The 12,265-nt window shown below is 38.7% G+C and overlaps 1 protein-coding gene across 1 annotated transcript in view; it reads left to right on the top strand.

The window, feature by feature from the left end:
- Positions 1 to 2,533: 2,533 nt before the first annotated feature.
- Positions 2,534 to 12,265, top strand: part of LOC144260412 (desmoglein-4-like) — a 34,421-nt gene continuing 24,689 nt past the window's right edge. Inside the window, exons 1-2 of the mRNA XM_077809035.1 lie at positions 2,534 to 2,581; positions 11,843 to 11,878. Of these exons, the coding sequence (XP_077665161.1) occupies positions 2,534 to 2,581; positions 11,843 to 11,878 (84 nt within the window). The remainder of the gene's footprint in view (positions 2,582 to 11,842; positions 11,879 to 12,265) is intronic.

Genomic DNA, 12,265 nt, shown 5'->3' with positions numbered 1-12,265 from the left:
CAGGAGGGGTGGATGGAGTAGGGGTCCTGTGGGGGCAGTCAGGAATGAGAGCAGGGGTTGGATGGGGAGGAGGGGGGCAGCTGGGAGTCCGGGGGCAGTCAGGGGACAGAGAGCCGGGGGGGTGTGTGGATGGGGCAGGGGTCCCCGGGGGCCATCAGGGAACAGGGGGGGTTGGATGAGGCAGGAGTTCTGGGGGGGCCTCAGGGGGCGAGAAGCGGGGGAGGGGTCGGATGGGGGCGGGGGCCAGGCCATGCCTGGCTGTTTGGGGAGGCATAGCCTCCCCTAACTGACCCTCCATACAATTTTGGAAACCCGATGCGACTCTCAGGCCAAAAAGTTTGTCCACCCCTGCTATAGATTATGTAGTAATTATATTCATTACTTAAGAATTCCCAGTTATCACTTTGAGTGTTGACAGGTTCTTGTCCCAAGATTAGGCCCAGTATTATGTGCAACACTCACACTATAGGAACCCTTCTATATTACAATAGTTTATTAATACATTTAGCAAAGTCACAAACACTTTAACTCAGTAAGGTAGATAGAGATAATACAGAATGTACATCTGAATATCTATATACTCACACCATCCCTTCCAGAACAACCTGAAATGTTAGCCACTGTCTTCCTCATCACCATCACCTTCTTCCTCATCACCACTGGCCATCATTCTGGCACCTGCCGGGGACTACATCTCTCTACTCCCACAGCCAGGCTGGGATGCAACTTTTATAATGTTACACTGATGCTGCTATGTCTAATGCATATTCAGTAGAGGTTTCTCTCCCTCCCCCCTTCCTTATTTGTATTTCCTCACCCTACTAATGTCGGGGTGCCTTTTTCCGATATGAATTAGTATGTGAATTCTCAGCTTATTATCATATACATCAGTTCATTGCCATAGCACTCTTGTAGTCCGATATCTGCAGGTGTTGATTCATGTTCCTGGGGTTGGCTGGTGTCGTTATGGTAAATTCCAACAAAAATCCCCCTTATACTTCTATTCTCAGTTCCCCAAAACATGGAAGTTTTTGTTGAGCTGTTTATCTGTGCCAAAGTTCACAGGCTTCAAGCCTTATGCTGGCTGCTGAAGCTAATGTCTTACAGGGTACAGGCCTGTAGGTTCCTTGCATTACTGCTGAATATAATAAAGGCAAAATATAATGAAGGCAAGACAGTGAATATAATAAAGGCAAGCTAGCCCTATGGGCTACAATCAAGAGCATTCAGTGGCACTGAGAATGACTTCTACTGGTGCTGAGCAATTCCTGAGTGCTGAGCACTCTCAGGTCCCACTGAACTCATCTCAAGAGATTCTTAGTACGTTGCAAGCCCATTGTGCCTCAGGGAGGCAGACTGCTCCTAGAATTCCCCAAGTGCACAGGGGCACACCCATTACACCACCCTTTAGGAAACTGGCTGGTTTGGGGAGAAGGTGAGGCTATTACCCCACCTTCTTCCTGTCCATTTTGGGGTGGCTTGTGCACCTGGGGGTGATGTCTCTTCATTCTCTGTATTCTCAAGTGCAATTTTGGCCCACCTCTAAGTTGGTTGTAAAGAGAGGAAAGCTCCTTGAGGCCTTCTTCTCTCATACACTTGTTCAAGGACCATTGAGAATTTGGCCCCAACTGAGTTCCATATAACATCTCCTTGGCCTGCCATGAGAGCTCTAATCATGGCCAGCAGGATTCCTGCTTCGGAGGATGTACTCTGCAGCATCTCTGTTTCCAGTTGGTAGCACAAGGGAGGAGTTGACTGATGGCAGGAAAAAAGATCGTGTCAAAGCACAGCAGTTAATAGGATCATAAGGGCTTGGTTTCTTAACCTAGATACTTCTGATGTTTTTATAACCCAATAAATAAAGCTTTTTTTATCAAAATATTGTATGATCTTTCTTGCGACAAGTTAGTTTATTCTTCCTAATTGCACATACAGTGTAGATGGACCTGGGCTACGTCTGGCCCAGAAGACAGATACTGGTTTTACTCTTCTCTAGGAAATGGATATGTATTTTCAGATGAACTAGTCATTTGTTAAAGTTCATACTCTTTACAATAATATTCCTAAATTTCATTATGTGCCTTTAGTCTACTGGCAGTAAGGAGAAGTCTCCTAACTGCATTTGAAGGTGATCAGTTAACATTTTAATTGTTCATCGTGCTGTAACTTATAATGCACTTGGTATCTTCCCCGTAAAGCTTTTCTTCTCTCTTTAAAATGGTCTCTTTAGTATCCAGCAAAGGGTTTTGTTGCAATAAGAATTAAGGTGTGTCTCTGAGCTTTTACCTATGAGCAATAATGATGTTGTCAAGTGTTTCAGTTGAGACCAGCCCAGGATTTTTGGGTGGGGAAACAGACACTGTTATACACCATCTTCAGTGATTCCTTCAGAGGGAAGCAGAACGCCTCCAGAGCTAGGGTGTAAGAACATCGAGTGAGTGTCTTTTTACATTGACACCAAAGTGAGGGGGGAAAGGGAACAGCAGGGTAACCACAACTCACTTGGACTTGTATCTAAGAGTAATCAGATGCAATGGATTGGCTCCCCTTCAGAACAACTGTTGTTCTATTCATTTTAATGGTAAGTAGAATTTTAAAACAATATTTGTAAGCTCTCTTTTAAAGTCTGTCAAAGTCCTTTTCTGAAGATGATTACATTTACTGCTGCCTCCACTTTTAACTACATTGAAACTCATATTAATCAATAAGGCAATTTTAAACATTGTGCCTTAGAAACTAACCATTGCTCATTTTCAATGGAATCTTTTAAAAAGCTTCCACAAGAACAGCCCGTCTTTAATTTTAATGTTATCAGAATTATTTCTTTTGAGTATAACTCTACCCATTGTACCATTCTGATTATTAATGCATGACATATTTATAATAAATACTTCTTAACAAGCTTCTTTCTTTATTAATTTATTATTATTAATTATTATTATTATTTGGTTGTATGTTTGTCTTCATTTGTCCAGTTTATCAAGGGTAACAATCCAGCATTCTTTAAAAAATAATGGCTAGGACTACTTCACAATAGATCAAACCTATAGTCTTTATTCAGGCAACCGTTCCCCACCTCCCATTTCATTAAATTCAGTGGAGGTTTTGACTGAGTAACAATTGCAGGATTTGGCCCATTAGTTAATATTGCAAGAAACCATCACTGCTTGGTACATTAACATAGTAACATTAGTTTCTAAAGGTAGAGAATAAAGAAATCCTTACATTGGGGGTGTTTGTGTTTGTTTATATTATTGCAAAAAAAGAAAATGGTGCTTGTCGTAAGGCAGAATAGTTGTGTAAGGTGTAGGCATCAGGAAGCTGAAATTAACTAAAACCAGAGAGATATAAAAGAGGATTACAGAGGATTCGGTGGTGCTCTGTTCTGGCATCATATTCTGTTAAAGTTTTGGATTTGTTTTTCATAGTTTATCTTGCTTTACTAGAATTAAGGACAATTATAAGGCCCTAAAAACTAACAAGAGTAGATTCCCTGTACAATGGTTTGTTTTGTGGAGTTTGTTTCACACAATCTATACAATGAAGTGTACACATATATTAACCTTTTTTAATAATACTACTAAAATTATCCAAAGGATTATTGACATAGAATAAAAAATACTAGGGCTTATTTTGGACAGATTAAGCAAACCTTAGTTCTTAGATTTGCATTCAGTAAAGTAGAACTAATCAACATGGGCAGCAGCCAAGTAAATAATGTTAAGGTTTGGCAAAAAACAAACAAGGTTATGATTCAGATTATTTTCTGCTTGTTTAATGCAACATACAGGTCTCTTCCAGGTCTGAAATACTGTGTGTCATAATAACAATTTTAGCCTTTTATTCAACATTATCAGCATTAGGTAAGATGAGGATTATTAAATCACATGGTAATAGGTATTCTTCATGTTTGGAACTTCAGTGAAAATAAACTATAACTGTACTATAAATTACCATCCATTCGAGTGCACATTTTACTGTAGAAAAATAATCTCTTTCAACACTGCAACAGTTTAATTTAAAAAAAAAATTTTTTTTTTTACCATAGTTTTGTGACTGAGTCAGGATTTCAGTTTCAACCAGGAGAAGTGAAAGCTTATGTAAACATTAACCACATTTTGGCTGTATGAATGGTCATTATGCAGAGATATCAAGTACTGCCATTGGAATATGTCTTTCTCTTGTCACAGAAGGACTGGTCAAATGTTCATAGCTGGAATTTACAGGGATCTTATTTTAATTCAGTCTCAGTCCAAATGGATAAGAAAAAGAGGCTTTTTTGTACATATAGAAGTAGAGAGATTAAATAAATTATGAAAGAATTCAGTTTTTAAAAAATGACACAAGGCCTAACCTTGTACTCCCAACTCACCCCAAACTCACATTGATTTAGAGGTTAGGTTTTCCATCTCTTTTTTCTTTTTTTAATGAAAGACACCTATGTGAGTGGTATATTTGATGATGGGTTAACATATTATTAACAAATTAAGCTATATAAAATTGCTATAGAAATGTACACCCTGTAATATTCTGAATGCAGGGTTCAATTCATTTCTGAAATGAAAACCTTAATTTACCAGAAATAGACTGTGCTCTACAATTATTAAATTTTTAGTACACGTTTCCCCATTCGTGGGCCTGATTCTGCAACCCTTACTCATATGACTTCAAAGGCATTACTTGCATGAGTAGAGGGTGTAAAACTGGATTTTGTTTGTTGTATTTGCACGGGCATGTTTTGTGGAAATTGTATGTTTGATTTAGTATGACTGTTTTCCTTCCAGCTACCATGTGATGGTTAGTTTATAACAATCTTAAATTCACCACCTCTCTTGCGTGGCCACTTTTTTTCCATATATTTTCTTCACTTTCTCTTCTAATTGCAAAGATATGGGTTGCATTGTCCACTCATAACTTGGTGGGATAATTACAGTATGCTGCAGGGGGCCAAACCCTCCCCTTGGATATGCATGTAGAATACCCACTGAAGCCAATGGAAGTTGCAACATGTATCTAAGGGAAGACTTTGGTTTTAGGAACTTATACCAAATTTTTCAAAGTGTCTAAAGTTAAGTACTTAAATCTATATTTAGTCTCCTAAATAAAAGTGGACTGATTTTCAAAGATGCTGAATGGAAACTGTGGGTTGTAAGCACCACTGGAAATCTGGAAATTTTTATTTAGGAGCCTAAATATGGATTTAAGTACCTAACTTATGAAATTCAAGTTTGAAAAAAAATTGTCCTTAGAGTCTTTACTCAGGTTAGTTCTCCTTTCATTTTTCGGACTGTTAATGTCAGTTAAGAAATGGAACTCCACAGAATTTCTACAGGATTTGGCCTGTATTATTTATCAGATAGAGGAGAACAAATCCTGATGACAAATTTGTTAAGGTGTTTAGTTTCATGAATACAAATATTTAAAAGTGAATGAATCTTTGGGCCTTATTCTTCTCTCATTACCATGGGGAATGTAACTTCCATTAGACCAGTGGGAGCAGGACTGGGAAAACATAGCATGTATAAGTGTCGCCTTCAGCCTCCAATATATCACAGAAAGCATCTGGCCTTTTTAAAGTTAACATCATCTACAACAACAACCAGAAAAGCCATCGTACAAAGTTTCCCCTTAAAAATGAAACTATTTGTTAATTAAAGGACAACCAGTAAGCTAACAGCAATAAGAAATATGCTTTTCTGTTTTTATTTAGAAGATACTATGCGGGTTGTTTAAATATGTAGGGGGAAAGTTCAGTCCTTTAGCTTCAACCTTATATCTCAGTATTTAGCATACAGTGGCTTGGTTTGGTTTGGGTTTTTTTATGGTTGAGTTACAGAACTCTGGAAATAGACGTTCATGAAAGGAAGGGTTTGTTCGCACAGGCCTTTACTCAGTGAGAGTTTTGGCTGAGTAAGGCGTGCAGTCTGTGACCTAAAATGCTGACACAAACATAACCACAGTGGCACAAGGATGACTAATATATTGAGTGTGAGTGCCCAATACTCCTCCCAGCGAGATCAACAAATACTCCCCTTGACTTCAAAGAGAATAGCATCAGGCCCTTTAGGAATGATGTTGGGAAACAGAGCAAAAAAGGAGTTATGGGCATGTTCAGTCATTTGGATGTGAGCAGGTGGAGCAGGGAGGATTCCATAATTGCATATTATAATATTGCTTGGCAGTCAGCTAGTGATTAGTTAATGTCTATACATTGCTTTGAAGATGCAAAGCACTATGTAAATGCTAAGGGCCAAATTCTGCTCCCAGTTACGGCAGTATAAATCTGGAGTAGCTCCAGTGACTTTAATGGTGTTATTGCAGATTTTTCTCCAGTGCCAGTGGCACAAGTCTTTCATATTATTCAACTGAATTGCAAAGCTTTGAGACAGACTAAAGATAAAAATGTTTAAGATTGTCCCAACAAAGATGGGTTTTTTTCAGCCTCTCATCCCCCACCCCAACCTAGCAAATACCTCCCTCAAGTGCCTACTTGCTCTTCTACGGACTTCCCTTCAGCAGGAAGCCTCACACAGGCTAATGATCTGTGAAAGGACAAAAATCTTGATGGCACACTGAAGAGAACCAAGGCTCAACCCCTAAGCTTCCAGCAAAACTATCAAGTTTCCCCCTTTAATCAACTTCCTACCTGCCCCAAAATTCCAATAGTGTACCCCACACCTTGTACCTTTTCAATGGCATCTATTGCTGTACATGTAACAAATCAATGGCTGCATAGATAGTACAGCACTTAACTATGTAGGTGTTTGGTGTCATAGACATACTTAATATTGATATATCACCACAGACTTCCCATGTGACCTTGAGCAAGTCATTTAGCCTCCCTGTGCCTGAGGTCCCCATCTGTAAAATGGTAATAATAGCACTTCCCTACCTCCCAGGATAAATATACTAAAAGATAAATATACTGTGAGGATTAATATACTAAAGACTGTGAAGCGCTTTGAGATCACTGATGAAAAACGCTACATAAAAGAGCATCATTATTATTATACTGTATACAGACTTCACATTCATCAGCCCATTGTGTACTTGTAGCATGAGGGCTCTTGACTCAAAACAAATGTGTCCCCTAAGTAAGAGATCCTCCATTAGCCACAAGTAGTGTCAGGGCTTTTTTTTCTGTAGAGCAGCCACTAGAGGACAGTGGTGAAGCTAATCTTCCCATTCACAAACAGGAAATATGGAGTGTAGTTGCGTGAAATCCTTCTCTTCCCCCGACAGTTCTGAGGTGCACGTTCAGAACATTCCCAGCGAGTGGGGGCCCAAGAGCAAAGGAAAAATCTCAAGTATAAAACTTGTATCTCTCATGGCTTGCCAGCTGTGTTATCTTCAGGTCAGGCAAGGCTGAAAATAAAGATTTTATGAATATTCATAACCTTAAAGATTAGTACTTAAGGGTTCTTTACTAGCACAACTATTGTGCAGTGGTAATATTATATCCTTAACACAACTTTGTGATTATACATTTTCAAGACAGGAATTCTAATGAATATCTTAGAGTATGTCAACATATGGAACATAAGTTACAATGTTGCGTCTTATAATATACACCAATTAATACAGACACTGGGCAAGATTCTCTAATTCTTGTACATGTTCCTGGGCCAAAAAGGTTGCTTGCGTGCCAGAGCGGATTTCATCCTAAGAAAGAGGAAGCAGTGAGGCTACCAGCACTGTCTCTTAGGGTTCCATTTTAATTCCCAAAGACGATGCACAGGAGCTCTGCCAAAGGAAGCAAATGCTAAAAGGCACTGAATCAGTGTAATGTTTGGCAGGGTTTTTCCTCATGCCCCCTTCCCGGTGGTGGGTGTAATTTGCTTCATGCTCTCCCTGAGTTGGGTCAGCTCTGCATTGACATCAAAGCAGGCTTGTACCTGTCAGGCTGACTGCAGCCCTTTGTAGGTAGAGTATCCTCTCCTTCTCTCTCTAAGTGGGTAATAATTGTGCCTGAACTCAAATCCCATTCCGTAGCTGAATGTTTAAATTGTCACCTGTATGTACATTTTTAGATTAAAAGTGAGGCTAAAGCTACTAGCCCAACATACCCACAGCTCTTTCTTTCTAAAGAGCCAATCCACATTTATAGTTATCCTTTCAGAAGGAATATTCTTCTTGCCTATTTAGGTCCAGATTCTGCCCCCCTACCTCAAAGTGAATAGTACCTTATTCTGTGAGTAGTCTCCTTGATTTCAAGGTGCTACTCAGCTTAAATTCAGGTGGCAAAATCTGACCAATAATCAATTCTCTTCATCTTGCACTAATAAACTGGAGCCAGACTGTACAACCTTGCTCAGTGGTATGCGGTCACACAGGCAGTCCCACTGATTTCAGTGGGATTACTTGCAGTCCTACTACTTTTGTAACTGGTCACCAACGTCCATAAACAGTTCACAATATGGCTAATTAGAGCCCAGGGGGCAAAACTGCCATTTGTGAACCTCATTGCCATTGGAAATAAGTGATTTTAAAAAAAAATAAATAAAGCAAGCGGTATTAAGTGACTAGCTTCTGACAATATACTCATTCAGGAAATCATTGAAGAAAAATGTTTACAGGAAGGATGCATGAGTTAAAATTACCATGGGCTACATAGTAACTTCTGTGACAACTACTATTATTTATCTTCCACAACACTTGGAATAATATTCATTTGTTTAAAATGCAGAGCAAATGAAACTGTGGTGGCTTACTGCACAGTAGTACATATGTACACTGAGAAATGGGCTTAGTAGCAGGGCTTCAGGGAAGAGAAGGCTATAAAAGATAGCCAAGGATGGTGAGAAAAGAGAAAGTTCAAAACCCCATTGAGCCACTCACCATTGGTGTGCCTTTTCAATACCAAATGGAAATCAGGCCTGATCCTGTAACACTCGCATTAGAATTCCTTTCTCATGAAAGAGATGAAAGATCAGGGCATAAATCCATAACTGATACTGTGAACTGATAATTTTACTGTACAAATTGCACCTGTATACTATATTTAAGAGTATAGTTAACTAAACTAAGTTGCATTTTAAAAAATGGCTCTTTCCTCCTGAGCTTTTTCTCATCTCAAAGCAACTTCATATTGGATCTGATCCTGCAATCTTTACTGACATGAGTAATTTCCTTACTCAGTTAGGGCTTGATCCAAAGCCCACTAAACTCCATGGGAATCTTTCCATTTACTTCCCTGGGCTTTGCATCCAGTACTTAATGTCTTTGACTTAATGGAAACATCCATATAAGTAAGAACTTCTCACATGAAGAGTGGTGCAGAGTCTATCCCCCTATACTTAAACCAAGCCAGTATATTGGTCTAGGTGTGAACTTTGGAATGAATCTACTAAGAACAATTGCAGCCTTTACACCAATAAATCTCTCTAAAAAAAAATATGGGACCTTGTCTTGTAATCCTTTCTTTAAGAAACCCACTCTCACAGAATCAGATCAGGCCAGATCATTTTTTATTTAATTTTGTTTATGCACATTTAAAGAAGAAGTTTCAATTGTTTAATTTAAAAAATACATTAGGATTCTAAATTATGAACAGACAATTATGAAATATAAATTACATTTTCTAAAAAAGTGTTTGAAAAATAGTTTATCCTTCACTTACCTGCCAGGGATAAAGCTTAGGAGTCTGTGCCACAGCATCAGGAGTTGAAGACATCAGCAATGCTAAAGCAGAACACAATACTCAGTTTTAGATGTTTGTGTTGTGATCAGTTCTTGCAAGGAAAACACAGATCCCTGGTCTCAGGGTCTTAGAAGGTAAGTAGAGGAAGAACAGATTTTCATATTTTTTTCTAAATATAAAATTGTTGGCAGCCTTTAAAGGATTCACTTTCACTTCCAGTGAAATCAGTGAATGTCTTTGACTTCAGTGGAGGTAGGATCTGGCCCTAACAGCCCAGTTCTATACTACTTGCCCAGCTAACTTCAATAGCAATCAGGCCAGTATCCTTAGCAGCTCTCATGATGTCTCAGCACCTCTTTCTCACAACCTTAATGTCGACCTATGCAAGATGGAGCCGTAAGTGACTTGTTCAAAGTCATACAAGACCGTAGTAATGTCAGGACTGGAACACAGGTCTCCATTACTCAGTCCTGTGTTTTTTACAAATAGTTCACACTGTCCCTGTTATGTGATGAATTATTGAGAACATTAAGATTGTCAGCTCCTTGTTTTTATTGTAAACTAAAGTTTATGTATCATATTTCTTAGTAGCCCATTTTACCAAGTCTAGATCACTGGGCAGCTCCATTTGTGCCTATTTATAAGTCAGTTATTACAATGTTGAAAACTCTTCTTATTTTAGATACTAAAAAGCTGGTATTGTCCTATTTCTAGAAGAAATGTTATGTCTAACCTACACAATGTGTAAAAAGTATTTTGCTATATATTTGACATGATTAGTATTTGACAGAACAGTCATTGTTTTGATATATAAACATATATATAACCCCAAATTATTTTAATATATAAACATTGGTGAGTAATTAAGTTAGGTAGAGGACTGAAATAAAGATGTAAAGAAATGGAAAAGGTTAACCGTTGTGTTGTATGTTTTATATGTGTGGTGGATTTAAGGCTGGGGAATGCAAATTGATGCATCAGGAAGAGGGAGTCTTAGTGCATCAGGCAAGTCCCATAATGATTTACCCCCATATGACCCAGAGAGGTCAATGATTTTATACAGGGTGTAAATCAGTGAAATGCTTGACCTTTGCTTTTGATTCTATCAGAACATCTTGCTTGCTTTTATCAGAACTATCTTCCTCCTGTTCCCCCCCAAAATCACCATGATTTATTGAAGTGACTTATTTCCCATACAGCAAATAAGCCATACTTGGCTCTTAATTTTTAATTTTACAGAAAGAGCCTTTGCCGAGGAGTTCCCTCTTGAAGGGTGGAATAAACTAGCTTTTGCTTTTTCTTATTATTCTCTGATAAGAAATGATGGCCCTAGCACCCCTTCTTCTGATCAATTTAATTTCTTTGTTCCTCTTTGCTTTGTGGTTCCTTTGATTACTTTTTTCAACAAAAAACTAAACCCAGAACATTGTTTGTAGCATTAGGACAAAATTCTGCTCACCTTATCCAGGCAAATAGCCCCACTGAAGTGCCTGTTCCAGCTGAAGTAAATGGCAAATCTCCCATTGACTGAAATGGGAGCAGTGTTACACCATTGGTTATATAGCTTCTGTGGCTACATCACAGTTCTTAACTGGAGTGTTTACATTCTGAAATTATTACTAGTTGTGATCAAACCATTTAACACATGCTCATAAGTTATCTATTGTGAAATTGCTCCTTTAATCCAAACTTGAAAAGAAATCTGGGTAAAGTCACACTGATGTGAGGGCTAACTCAAAGCCCTCCGTACCATTTAAGCCCCACATAGAAGCTGTACAGAAGAGGCACAGAAAGCAGTGGTGGTAGCAGGCTGGAGAGGGGGCACGTGTCAGGGGAATGCCCAAGCATTGATAGCAATTCTACAGCCTCCTCACAAAGTGTCATGGATGTGCTAGGGTAGCACATGAGGGAGGGGGCATTGCTGCAGCCCCGGGCCCTAATGGCATGTAGGGACTGGGTTTTGCTCTCTCAAGCCCACATTTTACCCACTTAAAGCCAGATTACTCAGGCTTTTTATCGACAAGAAGAATTTCATCATCTGTGCAGCTCCTTTCAGGGTATATCTACTCGTGTCACACGCAGAACTCCTCGTATGGAACACACAGATTGAGTGCTGAATATGGCTCAGTACATTTTTCTTAGATTTGTCAGTGAAAGATACCCAACCTTTGTATTCGACTAACTGTATTACTGTATTTGCAGGTATTCTTGGATTTCAGTACTGGATTTCACGTAGAGGTAATATATTTATTAAAATAGTTATTATTAAAGAGCAGATTTTCTGAACAATGAAAAATGTAACTGTCATTAAAAATGAAATAAAGAATTGAAAGTTTTTTGTAAGCGAAGATATTTTTGGACCATACAACTTGAAAAAAATACTTAAATGTGACCTGCTAAGGAAAGAGATCTGGTCCTGCAAACTCCTAGTCTTATTGAAGTCAGCGGACTACTCACATGAGCTAGAACTTGCAAGAGTAAGGATGTGCAGGCTTAGGCTCTGGGACTAGAAGCTTTATAAACAGACCATTAGTCTATACTAATGTTCATACTGTTTACCATCTACTGTCTTCCGTACCTTACACTGTTAAAATCCTACCAGTCTATATTCGTTATAACTGTATT

Source organism: Eretmochelys imbricata, chromosome 2, assembly GCF_965152235.1.
Source record: "Eretmochelys imbricata isolate rEreImb1 chromosome 2, rEreImb1.hap1, whole genome shotgun sequence".
Classification (NCBI taxonomy): domain Eukaryota; kingdom Metazoa; phylum Chordata; order Testudines; family Cheloniidae; genus Eretmochelys; species Eretmochelys imbricata.
Note: the sequence above shows the minus strand (reverse complement) of the source record. Positions and strands in the feature narration are given on the sequence as shown.